Below are 19,810 nucleotides of genomic sequence, written 5' to 3'. Positions count from 1 at the left end.
ATAACATACCTATGATTTTAAATACTATACGTAATTTATGTGCTGATAATACAACATTTTGCATGGATTTATATTTACGTTTGTGGCGCGTTGAATCTCGTACATATCCTTTTCTAATCAAATTGTTATCGCTGCCCTTTAAAGAAGGTACTGCCAAGAAATGGGAATATGAAATTGCTAAAACCTATACCATACGTGAAATATGTTATGAAAAGTAAGTACATTTTTATTAAATTTGAATTTGAACATAAAATGATTTACTTGCACCATCAGATATCGCTATGAATACAAGTTTCAGGGTGATTTTAGGATTTTAAAATTTGAGAGTATGATGACTCATTTCCAATAGCGTGAATTATAGTCGAATATTATAATGTTACAAATCTCTTAGCGGAGTCCTTAAAAAGTGGCTATTTGGATCACTTTTAGTATGGATTCAAAAGCAGATTTCCTATCAATCTAAACTTTAGATTTCAAACGTAGTCTAACGTAAGCTGTCCTTCAATCGTAGTCTGAGTTTAGCTTTAAACGCACAACATATTGAAATATAAGATCAGCATCATACTTAGTTTAAGTAGGACTTGAAACGGTCCTATTTAAACTATGTTTGGATTTTTAAATCATAAGCTTTTAGATTTATTCAGGACCTATGTATGACTTAGAATCTATATTAGACTAAGTTGGACTTTAATCATTAGTTAATATTTTTGCAAAAAAAAGTGTTTAAAAATTTGACTTTCGACTTTTTGCATTTCGTTAAAAGTCGGTTTTTCGACTTTTTACATTTTATGCAAAGTCGATTTTTCAACTTTAGTATATTATAAATAGTCGACTTTTCGACTTTTTCCTACTTTTCGATTTTTTCGACTTTTGTAGAGTTTTCAACTTTTTTAAAATTTTCGACTATTTTGACTTTTTTCTAGGGTTCTATAGTTGAAACGAAAAGTCGACTTTTTTCATTTATTTAAAAGCCGACTTTTTTCCGATTCGATTTTTCATTTAATTAAAAGTCGACTTTTAGACTTTTCGACTAAAAGTATTTTATAAATAGTCGATTTTTCGACTTTTTCCGACTTTTCGATTTTTTCGACTATTTTTTTACTTTTTTTGAGTTTTTACGACTATTTTAGAGTTTTTGACATTTTTTTCCACTTTTTTAAAATTTTGCCTTTTTTTCTACAATTTTAGAGTTTTTGACTTTTTTCGACTTTTCGACTTTTATTAACAAAGTCGACTTTTCGACTTTTTTCGACCAAAAGTCGATTGTTCGATTATTCAAAAGTGGATTTATAGAACTTTACTTTTTTCTACTATTTTCAAGTTTTCGACTATTTTCGACTATTTTTTACTTTTTTCGTGTTTTTGACTTTTTTCCACTTTTTTAAAAATTTCCGATTTTTCGACTTTTTTCGTCTTTTCGACTTTTATTAACAAAGTCGACTTTTCGACTTTTTTCGACAAAAAGTCGATTGTTCGATTATTCAAAAGTTGATTTATAGAACTCTAGTTTTTTCTATTATTTTCAAGTTTTCGACTATTTTTTACTTTTTTCGAGTTTTTGACTTTTTTTCCACTTTTTTAAAAATTTCGACAATTTTCTACTATTTTTGAGTTTTTCCGACTTTTTGACTTTTTAAGAATTCTTACAACTTTCTTCGACTTTCCGACTTTTTTCGATTTTTATTTACAAAGTCGACTTTTCGACTTTTTTCATACACGATAATCGAATTATCGACTTTTTGGGGATAAAATAGTCGACTTCGACTTTTCGACAAAAAGTCGATTGTTCGATTATTCGAAAGTCGATTTATAGACCCCTACTTTGAATATATGCACCTCCAAAATTAGCCACCACCAGTTAAAAAAAAACACAAGTTTATTGAAAACCCCTTATATTACAGGCCTACACAACATGGATCCGATCTTGTATCACATCTTTCCGATACCCTTAACACCTGTACCGATGAATCCGGCGATTTGGCAACATCATTAGCTCTGGACGCAATTGTGGCTTTATGCGACAGTCATACGGTCAACATCACATCAACTTGGCGTGTATTGAGTAATAAATTTCGTCATGAAAAACGTCCACGTGCCTTAAAATCCCTATATCGTTTCTTTGCTCATGTTCCTCTACTACAAACACCCACACTCGAGTTTGAACAGTTAGTAGACGAAGCTTTAGATCAACTATGGACGACTATAAGTCGTTCGGATATGGATCCGGAAATGATACGCGAAGCATTGTCTGCCCTTAAACATTATGAAATTGGAACATTATTGACTTTAAAACATATACCACCACAATTTAGACAAGATTTACATGTGGCCCGTGAATACACTGGCCCAGATGGTCGAGAGGTAGTGGATTTGCAACAGGAAATGATACCCGGTGAGGTATGGGTACAATTATTGCAGAAAATAAGGCCGGAATGTGGTTCAGCGGCGGCGGATTTAATATCTCATTATATTTATGCTGAAATTAATGGTTTTCGTGGGGGGCTTTATCGTTTACCCGAGGGCAGACCTGAACCCCGCAAACTACAAGGTCTTTATCCTCAGAGTCCTCTAAGGGCTGTGATAAGTTATCTAGTGAATCAATCTCGCTATGGTGATCATGTGGCCGAGCCAATAGCTGTAACAAATGCCTTGCGAGCCATCTCCAAGAAATTCCCCAAACCTATACCACCTTTAGATTGGAGTTTTCTGCATAGTTTCTTCCATTTATCTTTCGACACCCGAAAGTATTGCATATTAATAGCCAAAAATCAATTGTTGCATTCCGGTATGGCACGTCGTTTATTGGAGAATTTTCTGGCGGAATTCGAGCCAAATTGTTTCGAAGAAGATTTACTTTTGCTGTTCTCCTTGCTACCGGAAATATCGAATGGTGTTAGCTTGACCATAATGAAAACGTTTGCTGAAAAAGTGGCGGTATATTGTTTCAAAGAATCCCAATTGGCTGGTTTCAATGAGGGTTGCTTGTTCGAGAAATTCATGGATAGTGTTAAGTTTATATTCACGGGTAAATGTGAAGTGCCAGAAGTGTTGGACATTTTTACATTGATTGTAGAACGTTATATGGATTCTATGGATGTTGATTCGAGGCTATTCGAGCGTTATACAGAAGTAGTAGCAGTTTTGCCACAAAATGCCATAGAAGGTTTAACAACACCGGCTAATTGGTGGGAAACACCCATAGGAAAACTTAAAAAAGCCACCATTATTAGATCCTATTTGGTTTTGTACAATACCCAACTGAGCAATCCTTTAAAATGGTTCAATCCCATTATAGACGCCTATGCCACACGTAAAGAAGAGCATTTATTTTTCTTTAGACACTTATCTTCCACCTTGTATGCTTTCAATAATGATGAACAATCCTGTAATTGGATTATGGAAATGTTTATACAAATACAGGCTTTATTGGCGGAATCTTCGAATAAGGAAAAATTAGATAGAGTTTTATATCTATTGGATATATTCATATTATCTGTGGACGTTTTATCGGGTTGTGCAATATTATTGGGAAATTTGGATGCGGTGGCAACACAACGTTCCGAAAGAAATCAAATATTTCCCGAAAGTTTACAATTTCTATGTGATCATGTCTTTTGGAAGGATCAAGAGGCAAAGGTAAGTTGATGTAAATGTATTATTAGTTTTATAAATGAATTGTTATTCTTTCCCTACAGATCTATGAGTTTCTTTATAATCTTTATAAAAATCCCGCCATACCCGAGGAATATTGCTGCATTTTTAAAGATTCTATTGTTTGTTCGCGTAATAAAACCTATTTTGATTCTAAAGGCATTTGGACGAAATATGTGGGTATGCGCAAATGAGAGAGTGCATAATGTTAACAATTTGTTTTTAATAAAAGGAACATTTTTGTTATTTTTTGCTTTATTTGGAAACTGCCATTTTTTTGTGTTTTTCTTCTTTTACTTAAGCAGAGACTTGTAATAACTAAAAGTAGAATTAATAAAAAATATGATTTTATATTGATATTATTGTTTTTTACTTTTGCATCATTTTACTTATTTTTAGGATATTTAAGTACTTTATTTAATTCAATCATGTTATTTATTTGGATTGAAACGCATAGTCGTCATTTAGCATTCTAAGTTTTGCGTCATACTTTGTCTTTGTTTAGTTTTAATCGGACTTTATGATATCTTCATTTGACTGAAATGATTGTCTTTGTCCGACGTGGTGTAATTTTCCTTTCAATTGTGAATCTTTTTCAATCGCAGTCTAAGTTAAACTTTATACAGGAAATTTGTTTGGCTTCTAAGCTTAGATTCATACTTAGTCAAAGTTTTTGGCTGCAATTTGTTCAACTTAAACGAAGTATAATCCTTTTCAATCGTAGTCTAAGTTTGTCTTAATTCACATCCTGAGCTTAGCTTTAAATTCAGATAGATCATCTAGCAATCTAAATATAGTCCCAAACTAAATCTAATTTTGACCTTACGGACTTAATATTATCTTCTATTGCTTTAATTACGTTCTATGTTTGACTTTAAAGATGTAAATATGTTTGATGACTAAGTTTTCCTCCAGATCATCAATAAATCTAAGCTTAGCCTCACACTAAGACTATGTTTGGTTTAAAACGGACTTAATATAGTTTGGCTATAGTTACGGTCTTTGTTTTCCTTCAAATGTTTAAGCTTAGCTTTATTCAGATCCTAAGTATCGCTTTAAATGCAGTTCATTTCTCAATCTTCTTGTCTTCAAACGTAGCCTAAGTTTGGCTTCTATATATAAGTTTGATGTCTAAGCTTTCCTTCAACAAGTTTAGCTAAGTCTAGCTTTAAAGTTTAAATGCATATAATTTATCAATCTTAATTTAGTCCATATTTGTTTATTAACGTAGCCTAACTTTGTCTTCAATTGTAAATATTTTTGAAGCCTAAGTTTTACAGCAATCGTTTTCTAAGTTTTGCTTTATTCAGATCTTAAGTATGGCTTTTAACTTATCTAGCAATCTAAGTGTAGTAATTCTTTGGTTATCAAACATAGCATCAGTTTGGCTTCAATTGTAAATATGTTCGATGTATAATCGCTTCTTAAATCATTTTCTAAATAAGACTTTATTCCGATCCCAAGTATGGCTTTTAACACAGATCATGGAGAAATCTTAGTTTGGCCTCAAACTTAGACTGAGTCTGTTTTTAAACGAAATTATGTTATTTTTATGTCGCTTTAATTATGGTCTTTGTTTGTCTTCTAACACAGTCTAAGTTAGGCTTGAATTGCAAATATGTATGTATGTGTGACGCCTAAGCCTTCCTTCAACATTTGTCAACTAAGTTTAAACTTTAAAATTTTAAACGGACTTCTGCCTTCGATTACGTTTAATGTTTGACTGGCTTCAAAAAGGTATATCCTTATGTAATCTAAGCTTTTCTTCAATTCTTGTCTCACTTTATTTTTATTCAGGTCCTAAGTTTGGTTCCAAACGCAGGTTATCTCAGGGTTTTCGAGGTAAAAGGTACTACCTTTTTCAAAAGTGTATTATAGAGGTTTAGAGCTTCTGTTTTATCTTATTCCTTTTTTGAGGTAAAGAAAGTCTTTATTGTACCACAAAATCTGCATATGATGCACAATAATCCTTAGAAAAACTCTGCTAACAATAAACCAAAGAAAATTGTGATTCGTTTTTTTTCAAATATTAAAATTAATTTATTTTTTTATTTATATTCTCAGTTATATAATATGAATTAAAAATGTGTATTTCAATAGCTAGAAATAGCTAAAAATTTCATAATCAAAAAAATTAAATGAAGAAAATATTTACAATAAAAAAAATACAATTTAATAAACTCAAAAGTATATAAACTTATTAAATATTGATGCAATTAATATGAAATTAAAAAAAAATAATAAAGAACTATTGACAAAATAACTGCCAAGTTTAGGAAACTAAATAATAAATTTATTATAAATTGATTTTGGAAAAAAATTAAAGCACTTACGACTACAAAGTCATGAAAATTATGATTTTTATATTTATATATGTATATATATAGAAGAACATTTAACATTTTGTATGTGTTAAAGTTAGCTAATATTGATCTTAAAATTTATAAAAATAATAATAATAAAATAGATACATTTAATGTATGTTTTCGAGTAAGTAGTGATTTTTGTTGATATTTTAATTCAAGTATGTAGATATTTTTTAAATATTAAAAACTATATACGTTTTAGTTAAGTTTTAAAACTAATTTGTTGAATTTATTTTTTGTTTGTTCATTTCAAATTAAAAAAAAATAAAACTAAACTACTAAACATTGCCATTGCTAGATGTTGTATTTGTTTCGTTATCTATTGCAATTGTTTTATTAGTTTCTAGTTCCTTATTGTTTAGATCTGCTGCTGTAGAGGAGGGAAGTGTTTTATTTGTTGCTTCTACATTAGCTTTTTCTTTTACTGTTTCATCATTTTCTTTATCTTTTACTATTTCTATGGATATTGCTGTTGTGTTGTCGAGTTCTTTTTTGTCGTTTAATAATGTTTCATTTGTGGGTTTTGTTAATTCCTTTTCATTTTTTAATTCTTTTTCCTCTTTTTGTGTTAGCACCTTTTCCAGTTCTTTGTCTTCATTTTTATCGTTATTTTCTGTTGCTGTCATAATTATCTTTTCCATTTCTTGTTTATTTTCATTTTGCATAATTTCATTAGATTTAGTTTTATTATCCTCTGAAATGTCAGGATCTTTTTGTATAGATTCTTCATTATTTTCATCTATTTCCATGGGTTCATCTCTTGTTGGTGTTGCTGGTGATTTTTCATCAATTTCCATTACTTTATCTGTTTGATCTTTTTCATTCTCTTGCTTCTTGTCAGCTGCTTCTGTTTTATCTTCTATTACTTTTACTTCATTTTCTTTAACTTGCTCTTTCTTTTGGTTATCCTCTTTTTCTTTTATGTCATCTTCTGTTTTATCTATAATTTCTTTTAATGTTTCTTTTTCTTTAGTTTCCTTGGAATTTTCTTTCTCTTCTATATTTTCTATTGTTGTGTCTTCTAGAACTTCTATTGAGACTTCTTTTTCCGTTATATCCATAGAAGTATCCTTTTCATTATCCTTTTCTTCTACTGCTGAATTATTAATTTCTATAATTTCTATAGAATTTTCAGCATTGGCTTTTTTCTCTTCTATTTCAGTTGAAGAGGAGGAATTTTTGTCGTTATTTTCCTTTTTCTCTTCTGTGGAACTACTCAAAGAATCTTCTAACTTTTCATTTGATTTATCCGTATCATCTTCCAATTCTATGACTTCCTTTTGCTCAAGTTTATGTTTCTTAGTTTCTTCCTGCTCTTGTTTCTCTTTAGCCTTAGCCTCTAACATTTCCTTGGCAAAGGGAAACACTTCTTCGGCTTTTTTCAATTCTACAGAACATTTCATTTTAAGTTTTTGATCATTACGCTTCATTTCCTCCAAACGTTCTTGTTCCATTAAAGCTTTTTGCTTTAACAATGTGGGATTCGGTTTATTGGTTAACTTTTTACGTGGCTGTTTCTTTTGGCCCGATGAATCTGAACCAGGCGAGTTGACTGGTCCTTCTTGTATGTCCACCTCCAGCATACTTGCCAAAAAACTTTGAGCCATTGACATTAGATCAATATTTTCCTCAGCTGGTGGTGTAACAGCTGCAGTAGCCGCAGGTTTAATGACAACTTGTCTATTTGCTTGTGCTATAGATGCAGGTTTAATTTTGACATCAGCACTGTGTTGTGTACTAGAGTAAGTTTGTTGTTGTGTTTTATTTGGGGCATTAGTAGTTTGCTGGTTTTTAGTGGGCGAAGTAGCAGAGGGTTCATCATCGTCTGAATCCAAAGTGATCAAATCAGTTTTAGGTTCCACAATTTCTATTTCATTATCTTCATCATCACTGGCTTGTTTATCTGTGATAGAAAAGAAAATATAATAAAAGTTTAAAATAAAATTTGTATGCTTTTGTTCTTTGGAAATTATAAATGAAAAACCTTGTCCTTTGTTTTCCCATAATAATATTTATAATTATTGATTTATTTTTTCATTTTCTTTTATAATTTATAATTAATAAGTTTATAATTGTTATGATTCCAATATGTAGTTCAGAAAAGAATGGGTGATGTTTAGGATTAAGTGTAGAAGAGTATACGTATATATATAATTCAAATAAAAACTAAATTAAAAACAAAATTACTTATGATCTATGTATATATGTATGTATGTTGGTTTGTAGTTTAGAAAGTTTTTCATAATTTAAATATAGTTTTCTTAAATTTAATCCAAAAATTTCATTTCATCTGTTGGTAAATTTTTGCAATACTGTTCCATTTTGGTGTTTTCCAGAATTTGTCCATGCTCACGTTTTAAACGATAATAACTATATTTGGCCAATTGCCAGCGTAATTTAATAGACTTGACATCACCTTTAAAAAACAAAGCAAAATAATCAAATTAAAATCCTTTTAAACAAATCCATATAAACAGTTTTAATTTACGTTTAAATTCTTGCAGTTTTTCATTGATTTCTTGCCAATAACTATCGCGCACCATAATGTCATTATAATCATTATGTTTGGTATTCCAAATGGCAGGATATTCTCTCACCAGTTTTACTAATTCCAATAGAAATTCTTTATCATCTGGCATATCTTGTAGTTTTATGGGATTTTCTTTTTTTGTAGCTTCTTCATCGGAATCTGCTGTTTCCTCTTCGCCAGCACGTTCAGCTTCTTCCTCTTCGTCATCTTCTAGCTCGAAACAGTCTTCGAACAGGCCATTATTTTCATTTCTTAATTCTTCTTCATCGATTTTATAAAGAAAATAAAGTTTAGCCAAATATTTGGAATATTTTAATTCTAAATTGGAACGATCTTCTTCAGATTTAATAGTTTTCAAACGGAATGTTTTGTACATTTCATATAAATGTTGCCAGCGATCTTTAATGTATTCTCCTGGTATATCTAAATTATGGAAGAAATATTTTAAATCTAAAGTCTTTTCTTTTATCAAAATCTCTTAACATACGTGGTACACATCTTTGCAATTGTTTCCATACAGTTCGTCGTGTTTCTTCATCGATTTTATCTGCTTCGGGATCCATAGATTTACGCCATATTACCGGATTACTTTTAACAAATGTTATAATTCTCAAATCTAAAGGTTCCACATCAATGGGCTTAACAGCCGGTTGAAATTGAAAAGGATCTCCCCTATCCTTTTCCTCTTCTCTGGCACGTTCCACCAGCTCATCCTTACCCTGTATATGTAATGATTGTTCAATAGCATCTAAATTACGACGACTATAGGTATCACCATCATCTTCACCACAATCCACGGGCACCCATTGATCTTCGGGTAAATCTCGATTGGCCAAAAATGCCATAGCTTTATCGAAATGACCATTAAAACGTTTACCTTCGGCTATACGTTTTTCAATGCGTACAAAACGTTTGCGTATGTTTTTCCAGCGTAATTTTATATGTTCATTACCATCGAAATGTGAGGCTATGGTACGCCATTGTTTGCGTGTTACCTCAAAATTGCCATAGTCTGGATGACGGGTACACCAAATCGAGGGATATTGCGATACCAGACGTGTTAGTTTACGATCAAAAACATAACTTTCTTCATTTTTTCGCATAGATTCTTCAGTGCCTTGCATTAAACTATCGCCATAAGCTCCACCTCCTCCTCCACCACCACCTCTGGTTGTACTACGATTATAGACTTCATCATCATCATTGTCCATGTAGCTTTCATCTGGTTCTTCATTTTCTTCGTTTTCTTGATTATAACTGGGCGGTAGGGGAGAATCTTCACCACCCTCTAACCAATGACCTTTCAAACCTTTGGGTTCTTCTAATAAACTATCCTCACCCTCCATATCTTCATCCACCTCCTCAGATTTACCTTGACCCAAACTGAATATGGGCGGTAGAGGAGATTTAGCGCCATCTTCTCCCTCTTTCAAATTGGCATGTAAACTTTTACGATACTCATACACTTGATTGTGAAAACTATTGGTGCCGGTATTAAACAAATCCACATCATCCAATTGGCCATAACAAACATAATCGACGGCTTTAAATAGAAAGAGTTTAGAGAAGAGAAAAACACATACTTAGTTAAAAGAAAAAATAATAAAATTATGAGTTCAATTTCATTGCCTTTCAGTCATTTTTTGTTTCTTCTTTTTATTTAAAAAGAAATTAAAGAAAACACATGGACCCAAATTAAGGGTTTCTATGGTTAAATAATATATATTTTTTTCTTTTAAACTTTTCATTTTAGATATTTATTCCTATATTTTATTAAAAAAAGTCCATGTTGCCTTCCCCTTTTGTTTTAATTGCTTAAGCCGGAAGTCAATGAAATACAAACTCATAGTTTTATTCTTTTTCTTTTAATTTCTAGGGTACTTACATTCCGGTATAATGTTTATTTTATAAAAGATTTTATTTTTATTATTTGCACAACACTTTTTGTATTTTTTTTTTTGAAAAGCACTTATTTTAAGTCCATGTGTTGGAAAAATGGCTTAAGACAATGATTTAATATAATAAAATTATAATTACTCTACTAACTACTTTAGCAAATGTTATATAATGTATTTATATATATAAAATGGATATCAAAAATGTGTTGTATGTCTAATTAACAAAGGTTATGTTTAATCAGTATTTAATTTTTTTAATAATTCTTCATTACTATTTCCTAATTTTATGAAGAATCGATTTTCGATTTTCCAAAATTTTTATCAAAAAACTAACTATTCATTGAAAACTCTAAATTTTTACCAATTTTTTTTTTTGAAAATTTAAAATTTTTTTCAAATATTTTAATATATATTGTTAAACCTAGTGTTTATCGTATAATCAAAGTTTTACTAAAAATCTTAATATGTAATTCAGAATATCGACTAAATCATATTGACCCCTAATTCCGCATTTCAATTTGAATCGAAATTTTCTCTGTTTGGCAACTTTGGTATTCTGCATTTCGTTTCGACCCTCCTCCACATAAACAACAACTTACGTAATTACGATCGAAATGCAGAATACACACAATCGTAAAGCATTGAAACGAAATGGAAATGCTTCTTCTTTTTCTTACAATTAAGTTTTTCGTTGGAATACTTTTTTTCTATCATTGCGTAACTGAATGCATAAACGTAATCGAAATGAAAAATAGGGGTGATTAAAGCTAGACTGAAGTCTGCATGGCTACAGTCTGGGTTTATTGACTTGATTATAGGTCAAACTAAAGACTAGACCACGTTACATATTATAAACTAGACTACTGTAAACTAAACTCGAGTTCACACTAAAGAATAAACTATAAACCAGATTATAGACTAAACAATAATCCCGACAATAGACCCAACTTCAGGCGAGACTACAGACCAAACAGTAGAGTAAGACCAAACTGTAGAGCAGACAATAAACCAAACTATAGTACAGACTATAGATCAAAACTGTAGTCCAGGCTATAGATCAAAACAATAGTCCAGGCTATATAAATCAAACTATAGTCCAGACTATAAATCGAGATTCAAACTATATATCAAACTATATTTCAGACTATAGATTAACCTAAAGTTCACAATAGTTCAGATTATAGATCAAACGTTAGCAAACTATAGTTCCGACTATAGATCGAGATTCAGACTATAGATCAAACTATAATTCAGACTATAGATTAACCTAAAGTTCATAATAATCCAGATTAAAGATCAAACTATAGATCGAACTATTGTCCATATTATGGATCAATCTATAGTTCAGATAATAGACCGACTACAAACCAAACTATTGAGCAAACTATGGTCGAGATTATAGAACAACCTATAGATCAAACTATAGTCCACATTATAAATCAAACTATAATCGTAACTATAGATCAATCGACTATAGATCAAACTACATGTACAATAGTTTACACTATTATCTACATTGTAGAAACTATGATCCAGCCTATAAAATTAACAGTCTTGACTATAGAATGGACTATAGTCAATACAATATAATGGATAATAGACTGTACTATAGTAGAAGCTATAAACTAAACTGTAGAATCAATGATCCAGCATTTTACTTCAATTACATCAACAACTAAATATATAATAAACATATCAACTTACCAGCTGCCAATTGGCCATTTTCCAAACAATCGGCATCATTGCCGAAACCAAGCGTGCGCATATCACCCAAACATTTGTCCTGCAAACTCTTGAAACGTCCAATGGCATATGTCAACAAATACGAAAGATGTATATAAAGTTCTTTGACTTCCAAAAAGTTACGAGCTTGTTTGTAAGCATTCGAATTGGTAAGAGTTTGAACTTTATTCGTGAGATGAGTGCAAATTTCCATAGCATTAAAGACTTGATCTTGTAAACCAGCACGTGCCTGACCGATGGGATTGTCGGGAAAGACATGACGTACCATAACGGGACGTACGGGGCCACTTAATTGAATTTGTTGTTGCTGCTGTTGTTGTGCCTGTTGGGGTCCAGCAGGCATTTGACCATTTACAACTTGTATTGTTGTGCCATTATGATTGACCTGACTAATCGAGGTGGAACCAATCATACTATTGTGATAACGCACCACCTGAGGATGTGGTCCTGGCTGCTGTTGTACACTGATATTGTAGGGATGTTGTGTAATTTGCACTGGCCGTGAAGCTATAGTTTGTGGTATGACCCTTTGTGGCTGAGGGCTGCTCATGCGCTGCCAATTGTTTGCTGTTGGCGAAGCATTTTGGGGTGTAGGAGGACCTTGTCGTTTAACTTGTATAAGTTTACCATTTGGTAAACGGAAAGTCTCTTGCTGGGCAGCAGAATTCAAATCAATACGATAACCATTGATTGTGTGATAGACAGGAGTGCCATTACCTCCCGGAGTGGGAGTACGTGGTCCTATTATGGTGCGTCTAACAACTGGTGGGGGTGCAGCTGGCCTTAACTTTATAGCGGTGTTGCGTAATACTAATGGTGGTGGTGCTGAAGTTTTGGGTGTTGAAGACATTGCACCATAACCGGCTTGTGGCTGCTGAATGGACATAATTTTCGGTGTAGTGGCCGAAGGAGTATTCATAGGCCTGTTAGATTTCTGGGAGACAGTTATTTGACAATCAGGCTCCAGCATACTGAGCAAGTCTGGTGTACAGACTACTTCATCGTTGGTTTTTGCACGTTTGGCTGCATTCATTTGTTGCGGCGAAGGTGTAGCCGAATGTTTCATGGGTTTCTTGGCAGATTGGCTACTGCCATGACTGCGTTTCGAAGCCACCGAATCTAAACTTTCCATAGAATCGGACATATTGCCACATTTTGACTTTGCCAAACGACAACACCTGCTGCGATCTTTACTTAAATTTAACTTTAACTCCGACTCACTTAGATGAAGTGCATAGATTTCTCTGAAAAAGTAAAAATAAAGTACATAATGTTATTGCTAATAAAATATATAAAACATAATTCATGATTTACAAAAAGTGTTCTATAAAATGACCACACACAGATTTAGTTACTAGGGCTAGTTTAGATCTTACTGTATAACATCTTTTACTCACTTTTTCTGCTGTTCAATATAATTCATGAGAGCCCAATGCTGAGCCCTCAATGGCCACAATATTTTCGGGGCACAACTAAAACAATTCCAATTTTCATTCTGTTCAATATCAGCCACTACACCCCTTGATAAATTCTTAACAATACAAGATTTACAAAAGACATACGGGCAACTGGAACAACAGTACACTTCACCACCTTGTCCACACCAACGACAATACAATTCCGAACCATCTTCACCCTTACTAAATTCACCGCTATTGTAAAAATCATGACATTTATTACAGTGTGTCACACGTAAGATAGGATGCATTTTAATGCCATTCTCCTGCACCGGTGCTGTACCAATATGTACCTTACATACTGTACAATGTGTCTTACGTTCACGCACCACATCGACTGTTGGATAGGCTTTTAGATAAAAGCGTCTTTCTTCTTCCGAAATACTGGGATCAAATTCATAGTTCGTGGCTTTAAATAGAGAAGAACAAAAAACTTTATGTTTTTTTGTGGGGGTGGAAAGAGAAAAATTAGTTAATTTTGGAATTTTGAAAAATAAAAAGAAAAATTATACAAATAATTGTTTATATACAAATTAATGGCCGAAAATGGAAATAATTTATAATGTAGTAACATGCGATGTTTGTTAAAAGCCCATTGGAATAGGAAAGTATGAAGATACCTCAATATTTCAAGGATATATTAAATAATAAAAAGATTTTTTTCTACATACTTTATTTGTAACAAGTTAAAATGATTTATTGTAAAAATTTAGAACACAATTTTTATTCTATTATAAGCTTTTTATTTGTTAAAAGATATAGTGCACAGAAAGATAACTTGATCAAAACTGTAATGTAAACATCTTAAAATGGTAAGTGACAAAACTGTTAACATATGGTGAATTGAACTTAAATTATTGGTAAAAACTTCAAGTTTGTATGCATCTATCTATCTATCTATCTATCTATCTATCTATCTATCTATCTATCTATCTATATATCTATCTATCTATCTATCTATCTATCTATCTATCTATCTATCTATCTATCTATCTATCTATCTATCTATCTATCTATCTATCTATCTATCTAACTATATTTATAATTTTCCTAATAATCAACATATATTTCTGGCTTTTTGTATTTAACACCTACTCTAAAAGCTTTAAAGCTCTATTTTTCTCATGCCAAACAAATAACTTTAAAGCTTTATTTAAAAACAAAAGCTTTACAAAGCTACATGATTACAACTGATGTGATAAAAAGCTTTTAGTCAGTTCAACAACCCATAACAAATAACGAAAAACTACCTTATACAACAACTAAACTTCGTCCAATGTTTTAGTGCTATAATTGACTATAATTCGCCCTGAAAGTATTATAACAAAAACAAAACGAGAAAAATCTGCTTTAACAAGATGGCAACAATAAAGTTCCAAATAAAAATGATATTGATAGTGATTTTTTTAAATAAAATACAAATCAATTAAAAAAGTATTAATTAAAAATGCCTAATAAATTGGCGGGCTTTAAACAAAATCATATACATGAAACAAAAAATGTAAACGAAACCAACACTAAAATCACACACAATCTTACCTTTGCTACCATCAGCCACAACTGACGGAGATGGCATGGCAGCCGCCGCCGTCATTGCAGAGCCGGAGCTGCCTCCTGTGGACTCCATAGTGGTATGTACTAAGTACTTCTTTTTATATAAGTATTATAATTAATAACTCTTTATAAATTATAAAAATTTTATATTTTTATAATTTTTCTATGTACACACACACTCACACACTTGTTTTAAGAAAAAATATTGTCTATTAGGTTTTTTGTTGTAATTAATTTTTTCTTTTATTTTACTTGTCAAACGTAGAAAAAAATCCCGTTTTCTTGCTTTTTTTCTTTTTATTCTTTTCTTTCTTTTAATACACAACACTGTTTTCCTGTATTTTTGACATTTTTCACATAATTTCAGTTAAAAGTTATTAATAAAGATTAGATTATGAATATAAATTATAACTTTATTTTTTCCACAATTTTCTTTTCTGTCCCTGTAACTCTGTGTGAAAAAAACTGTGTGTGTGTCTTCTATGCAAAAATACATTTTATACAGCCAATCGCCAATATGGCGGCTTTATTCGGTTCTTGTCGTGTTGTTTGGTTTTGCTTTGATTCGTATGAGAGAAAAAGAGTAGTTTGTTTCGTTGCTGGAAGAAAAGAGTAGGCAAGTGTTGAAATGTCAGTTTTGCTGTCAAACATGTGGTCGCCATTTTGATTGTAATATCATTGATATAGCATTTCGGAATATAGTGCAAAGTGGAACCGCTTTTTAAATAATTTAAATCTCGAAAAAGACGAGCAAAGTTTTAGAAAAGTTCTGAGATCCGAAATTATGGGTAAGTGAATGATTGTTTAAGATCTTTTAAGTACTTAGAAAAGATAAAGGTCTATAGCTTTTTTGAAATATAAAAATTGTTTTTTCAGAAATAATATATAGAGCTATTTAGATACCTATTGTTAAATCTAAGTTTAAAACTTTCTGAATTGTAGTGAAAACTTCTATGCTTATAGTCAGTCTATTGGTAAAATAAGACATAATGAAAATACTTCTTGGGTATAATAATTGTTATTTCCTACTTAATACAAAATTTAATGCAGATTTCATACATACCTAAGATATCGGCAAGATACGTTTTAAATAAAATAGCCGCTTTAATTAATTGCTTTTGATTTTGATTTAAAAAATACTTATTAGCGTTTATTTACGTTTATCGAATTGCCGGACATATGTAAAGTATAATTCCCAAAATAGATTTATAAATTCCCCAAATTCCCACAAGTAATCAATCAAAATAATGATTTCCGACAAAAGTATTATTTTCTTAAAGAACTTGTTTAACTTAGGTATAAATTTAATACCTAAATCTGAGGACTATGGAAAGGGGTGTAGGGGTTGATAAGTTGTTACTTGAATTCAAATTGAAGTCAATTTTCATGTAAGTATATAAAGTAGAATTGTCGTGGGATTGTTTTCTGTTTGTCAATGTTAATTGTTGACTTGTTTATCAAAGACCTATACAAGACAACAATAATGCGATAATTTGTTAAAAAATATCGTGTGCGCCACTCAAATGTATTGAACATAAACAATAAGAATATTAATGTGGCAACGGTATAAACATTGTTGCAGTTTATGACTGTCAGGTACTTGTATTGTATTCGATTACCAAGCTCACACTTTAGAAGAGAGTTGCATTTATATTCGCTTTAAATTAGGGTTCTATAGTTGAAACGAAAAGTCGACTTTTCGAGTTTTTGCATTTTATGAAAAGTCTACTTTTAGACTTTGCATTTTATGAAAAGTCGACATTTCGGCTTTTCGACTTTTGGCATTTTATGAAAAGTCGACTTTCGACTTTTTGCATTTAGTTAAAAGTCGATTTTTCGGCTTTTCAACTTTTTTCATTTAATTAAAAGTCGATTTTTCGACTTTTAATGTTTTATAAATAGTCGACTTCTTCCGACTTTTCGACTTTTGACTTTTTTCGAATATTTTCGACTATCCGACTTCTTTCGACTATTTTCGACTTTTTTCGACTCTTTCCGACTTTTTTCGACTTTTATTTACAAAGTCGACTTTTCCACTTTTTTTCATGGACGATGGTCGAGTTATCGACTTTTTTGGAACAAAATAGTCGACTTCGACTTTTTTCGACAAAAAGTCGATTGTTCGATTATTCAAAAGTCGATTTATAGAACCCTACAATAAATTAGTTAACATTCCGTTTAAAAATTCTACAATATAATTTTTTTGCATTTTAACATTATATATACCGAATTAATTTAGCTAGGATCGTATGTCTATTTGTCAGTATATTTTGTTTTCAGTTATCTGAAGATTTCCGATTTTGATGGGTTCCCATTAAAAATCAGAAAAAACGGTCCGTAAAAAAGGAAGGGATCAACAAAATTTTAAAATAACCCATAATATTCCAAAACATAAAATTTTTTTCATTCATGTACTAATATCAACTTAAACCTTTATCGGTCCACAGTTTACCTTAACTCCCATATAACGACAATTTTAGAAAATCAATTAGTGAAACGCTTTATACTTAATAACTCATGAATTAATAATGCTAGCGGACAAAATACTTCAAGAATTTATTGTTTATATATCAATCATTCTCGAAGGAGTTTCCCTATTGACGTTCCTGATCTACTCATTATTAGTTTAATATATATATAAGGTTTGAAAATTTATAAAATAAAAATTTTATATATTTAGGTGAAGAGTGTTTGAAATTCTTCGTAACGGACTACATCACACACACACACACACTAGTTTTTCAATTTCAATCGTAAACAAAAATAATTCTAATATTGCCACATGTTTTTTGCTAAAACAAAAATGTCAAAAATACAACTCTATATCATGCATTTTAAAACAAAAGTTTTCATTAAGTATTTTTTATAAAACGCAATAAGTAATTTAACTAAATTTTCAATATATTTAAATTTTTTTGTTGATAAATCATAGAATTTAAAAAAATTGTTTTTTTCTGATTTTGCATAAGTTTTGTGCCGCTGTGGGGTTAATTTTAAACATCTGTTTAAATAAAACATATGGCAGCGCCCTGTTTTTTTAAAAACAAAACAAACAAATATGTTCGGCTTTAAAAAATTTTCAGTATAATTTTGCATACAATTACTTTAATATTGTGAAATCTTTTCTATAAAAAAAGAATATAAATTTAACACAGGATAATTAATAAAATATATTAAATATGTCCTCAACTTCAAATGATTTCTTTTACGGTTGGGATTTGCTCTACAAGACCATTGAAAAAGTGATAAACAAAAAGGATGACTTGCTTATTGCACTAGCCCATTTTGTTTTAACCAAACACTCTCAATTTAAATGTATCGGTATTGGAGATGATGTGAGTAACTAAATTTTTTCAAAACATTTTTCTAAATTAATTATAAAATATCGATTTTATAGAAAACTTTGGCCGAAGATGATGTAGAAAGTGGCTCAGAGTTATTGCCCGATAACTGGAATGATGATGAAAATAATTATGCTTTACGCTATACAAACAATAAACAATTGTATATTCTTTTGGGCCTTAGGACAGAGGGTTCTTTAATTATAACACTATTGGATGTAAAAACACGTAAAGTTTCTAATATTGGTTTAGATCCTGAGGATCTGGTTAAGGAGACCAAAGGTAGTATAACAAAAATGATACCAACAGCTACACAACTTGTCGATAGATACCGTAAAGAACTATTGGAACCGGTAAGTTGTTTTTTTTAATAGCTAAAATCGTTTTGGAAAATTATTTAAACTTATTTGCTAGGTATTTGCTGGCAATAGTAAATCAGCAACAACTCAAACAGCCAGTACATCTGCTTCAACATCAGCTGAAGGTCCTGATAGCTTGCGTATTGGTGAACCCAGATTACCACCTTTTGGGTAGGATTTTTATTTTTTTAAGTAAAATTTATTATACATAACTTTTATTTGAAGCTTATATACACCTGCCAACCAGCCACCTCCTTTTGGCTTTCCCGTTGGTCGCGGAGATTTAGATCCTTTGGGTCGAGGTGGCCCTGGTAACTTATTTCCTTTTCCCTCACATCCCGATTTTCGTCTAGGTCCTGATAATAGCGGCATTGGTCCCGGTGCTCGGCCTCGTTTCGATCCTTTCGGTCCTCCAGAACGTGGCATTAGACCAAATCCTAATCCAGATCATATGCAACCTCCTGGTTTTGGTGGTGACTATTATATGTAAAGAATATATTCTTAATGAATAGTTATTTAAAATAACTCTACATAGTATGTGTAGAACAAATATAATTTGTTGAATTTATTTGCAAACGAAATTTTTTCTAATAAACCATAATTTTCATAATATGTATTTGTGAATATTTTCTTTTAGAGATTTTGCTTTCTATACAAGTTAGAAAACTGTCTTTAATTTCTATATAAGACAGAAAACTGTCGTTGTTTTCCAAACAACGCAGTTTTCTATGGGGTAGTTTTGTTTTCTAAAAAAGACAGGTTTCTATAGGGTATCGTCTTCGGTTAACAGTTTTCTTGTAAACATTTACATTTAGTGATTTTATCTAATAGAAAAATTTATTTTTAAGGACGTCTATTTCCGATAAAGATAATCTACCTTCATTGTTTAAACCAAAGTGATATTTGGAAAA

General features: G+C 31.1%; 3 protein-coding genes across 6 annotated transcripts in view; 2 read left to right on the top strand and 1 right to left on the bottom strand.

The window, feature by feature from the left end:
- LOC111684903 (focadhesin) overlaps positions 1 to 4,008 on the top strand; it is a 10,519-nt gene extending 6,511 nt beyond the window's left edge. For both annotated transcript variants that reach the window (XM_023447132.2, XM_046954829.1), the window contains exons 5-7: positions 1 to 214; positions 1,902 to 3,636; positions 3,696 to 4,008. The exon at positions 1 to 214 is cut by the window's left edge and continues 1 nt beyond it. In XM_023447132.2, the coding sequence (XP_023302900.2) occupies positions 1 to 214; positions 1,902 to 3,636; positions 3,696 to 3,845 (2,099 nt within the window). In that variant the 3' untranslated portion in view covers positions 3,846 to 4,008. The remainder of the gene's footprint in view (positions 215 to 1,901; positions 3,637 to 3,695) is intronic.
- Positions 4,009 to 6,222: 2,214 nt separating this feature from the next.
- Positions 6,223 to 15,421, bottom strand: LOC111684897. Of its 3 annotated transcripts, none has more exons than XM_023447124.2 (6): positions 15,185 to 15,421; positions 13,586 to 14,078; positions 12,150 to 13,432; positions 9,035 to 10,090; positions 8,506 to 8,970; positions 7,998 to 8,433 (listed from the first exon to the last, which is right to left on the bottom strand). In XM_023447124.2, the coding sequence occupies exons 1-6, from the start codon at positions 15,270 to 15,272 to the stop codon at positions 8,285 to 8,287; spliced, it is 3,534 nt and encodes a 1,177-aa protein (XP_023302892.2). In that variant the 5' UTR covers positions 15,273 to 15,421; the 3' UTR covers positions 7,998 to 8,284. The 3 variants fall into 3 exon arrangements, with proteins under 3 accessions (XP_046809823.1, XP_023302892.2, XP_023302893.2); XM_023447125.2 differs by having other exon boundaries at positions 7,999 to 8,433; positions 13,586 to 14,054; XM_046953867.1 differs by lacking the exons at positions 7,998 to 8,433; positions 8,506 to 8,970; positions 9,035 to 10,090 and adding an exon at positions 6,223 to 7,920.
- Positions 15,422 to 18,261: 2,840 nt separating this feature from the next.
- Positions 18,262 to 19,515, top strand: LOC111684906 (proteasome inhibitor PI31 subunit). Its single transcript, XM_023447135.2, has 4 exons — positions 18,262 to 18,534; positions 18,597 to 18,893; positions 18,955 to 19,070; positions 19,125 to 19,515. The coding sequence occupies exons 1-4, from the start codon at positions 18,379 to 18,381 to the stop codon at positions 19,387 to 19,389; spliced, it is 834 nt and encodes a 277-aa protein (XP_023302903.2). The 5' UTR covers positions 18,262 to 18,378; the 3' UTR covers positions 19,390 to 19,515.
- Positions 19,516 to 19,810: the final 295 nt, after the last annotated feature.

The sequence above is a fragment of the Lucilia cuprina genome, chromosome 6 (assembly GCF_022045245.1).
Source record: "Lucilia cuprina isolate Lc7/37 chromosome 6, ASM2204524v1, whole genome shotgun sequence".
In the NCBI taxonomy this organism is placed as follows: Eukaryota; Metazoa; Arthropoda; class Insecta; order Diptera; family Calliphoridae; genus Lucilia; species Lucilia cuprina.
The sequence above is the reverse complement of the archived record's forward strand: the minus strand, read 5'-3'. Positions and strand labels throughout refer to the sequence as shown.

What these genes read in the sequence shown, in the direction of transcription:
- LOC111684906 (XM_023447135.2), top strand. Translation starts at nt 18,379, where the DNA reads ATGTCCTCAACTTCAAATGATTTCTTTTACGGTTGGGATTTGCTCTAC. An exon ending in GTAAAGAACTATTGGAACCG is followed by an intron (nt 18,894 to 18,954) that starts GTAAGTTGTTTT and finishes CTTATTTGCTAG; the next exon opens with GTATTTGCTGGCAATAGTAA. An exon ending in CCCAGATTACCACCTTTTGG is followed by an intron (nt 19,071 to 19,124) that starts GTAGGATTTTTA and finishes TTTTATTTGAAG; the next exon opens with CTTATATACACCTGCCAACC.
- LOC111684897 (XM_023447124.2), bottom strand. Translation starts at nt 15,272, where the DNA reads ATGGAGTCCACAGGAGGCAGCTCCGGCTCTGCAATGACGGCGGCGGCT. An exon ending in AAATGGCCAATTGGCAGCTG is followed by an intron (nt 10,091 to 12,149) that starts GTAAGTTGATAT and finishes TTCTATTTAAAG; the next exon opens with CCGTCGATTATGTTTGTTAT. An exon ending in AAAACTGCAAGAATTTAAAC is followed by an intron (nt 8,434 to 8,505) that starts GTAAATTAAAAC and finishes TGTTTTTTAAAG; the next exon opens with GTGATGTCAAGTCTATTAAA.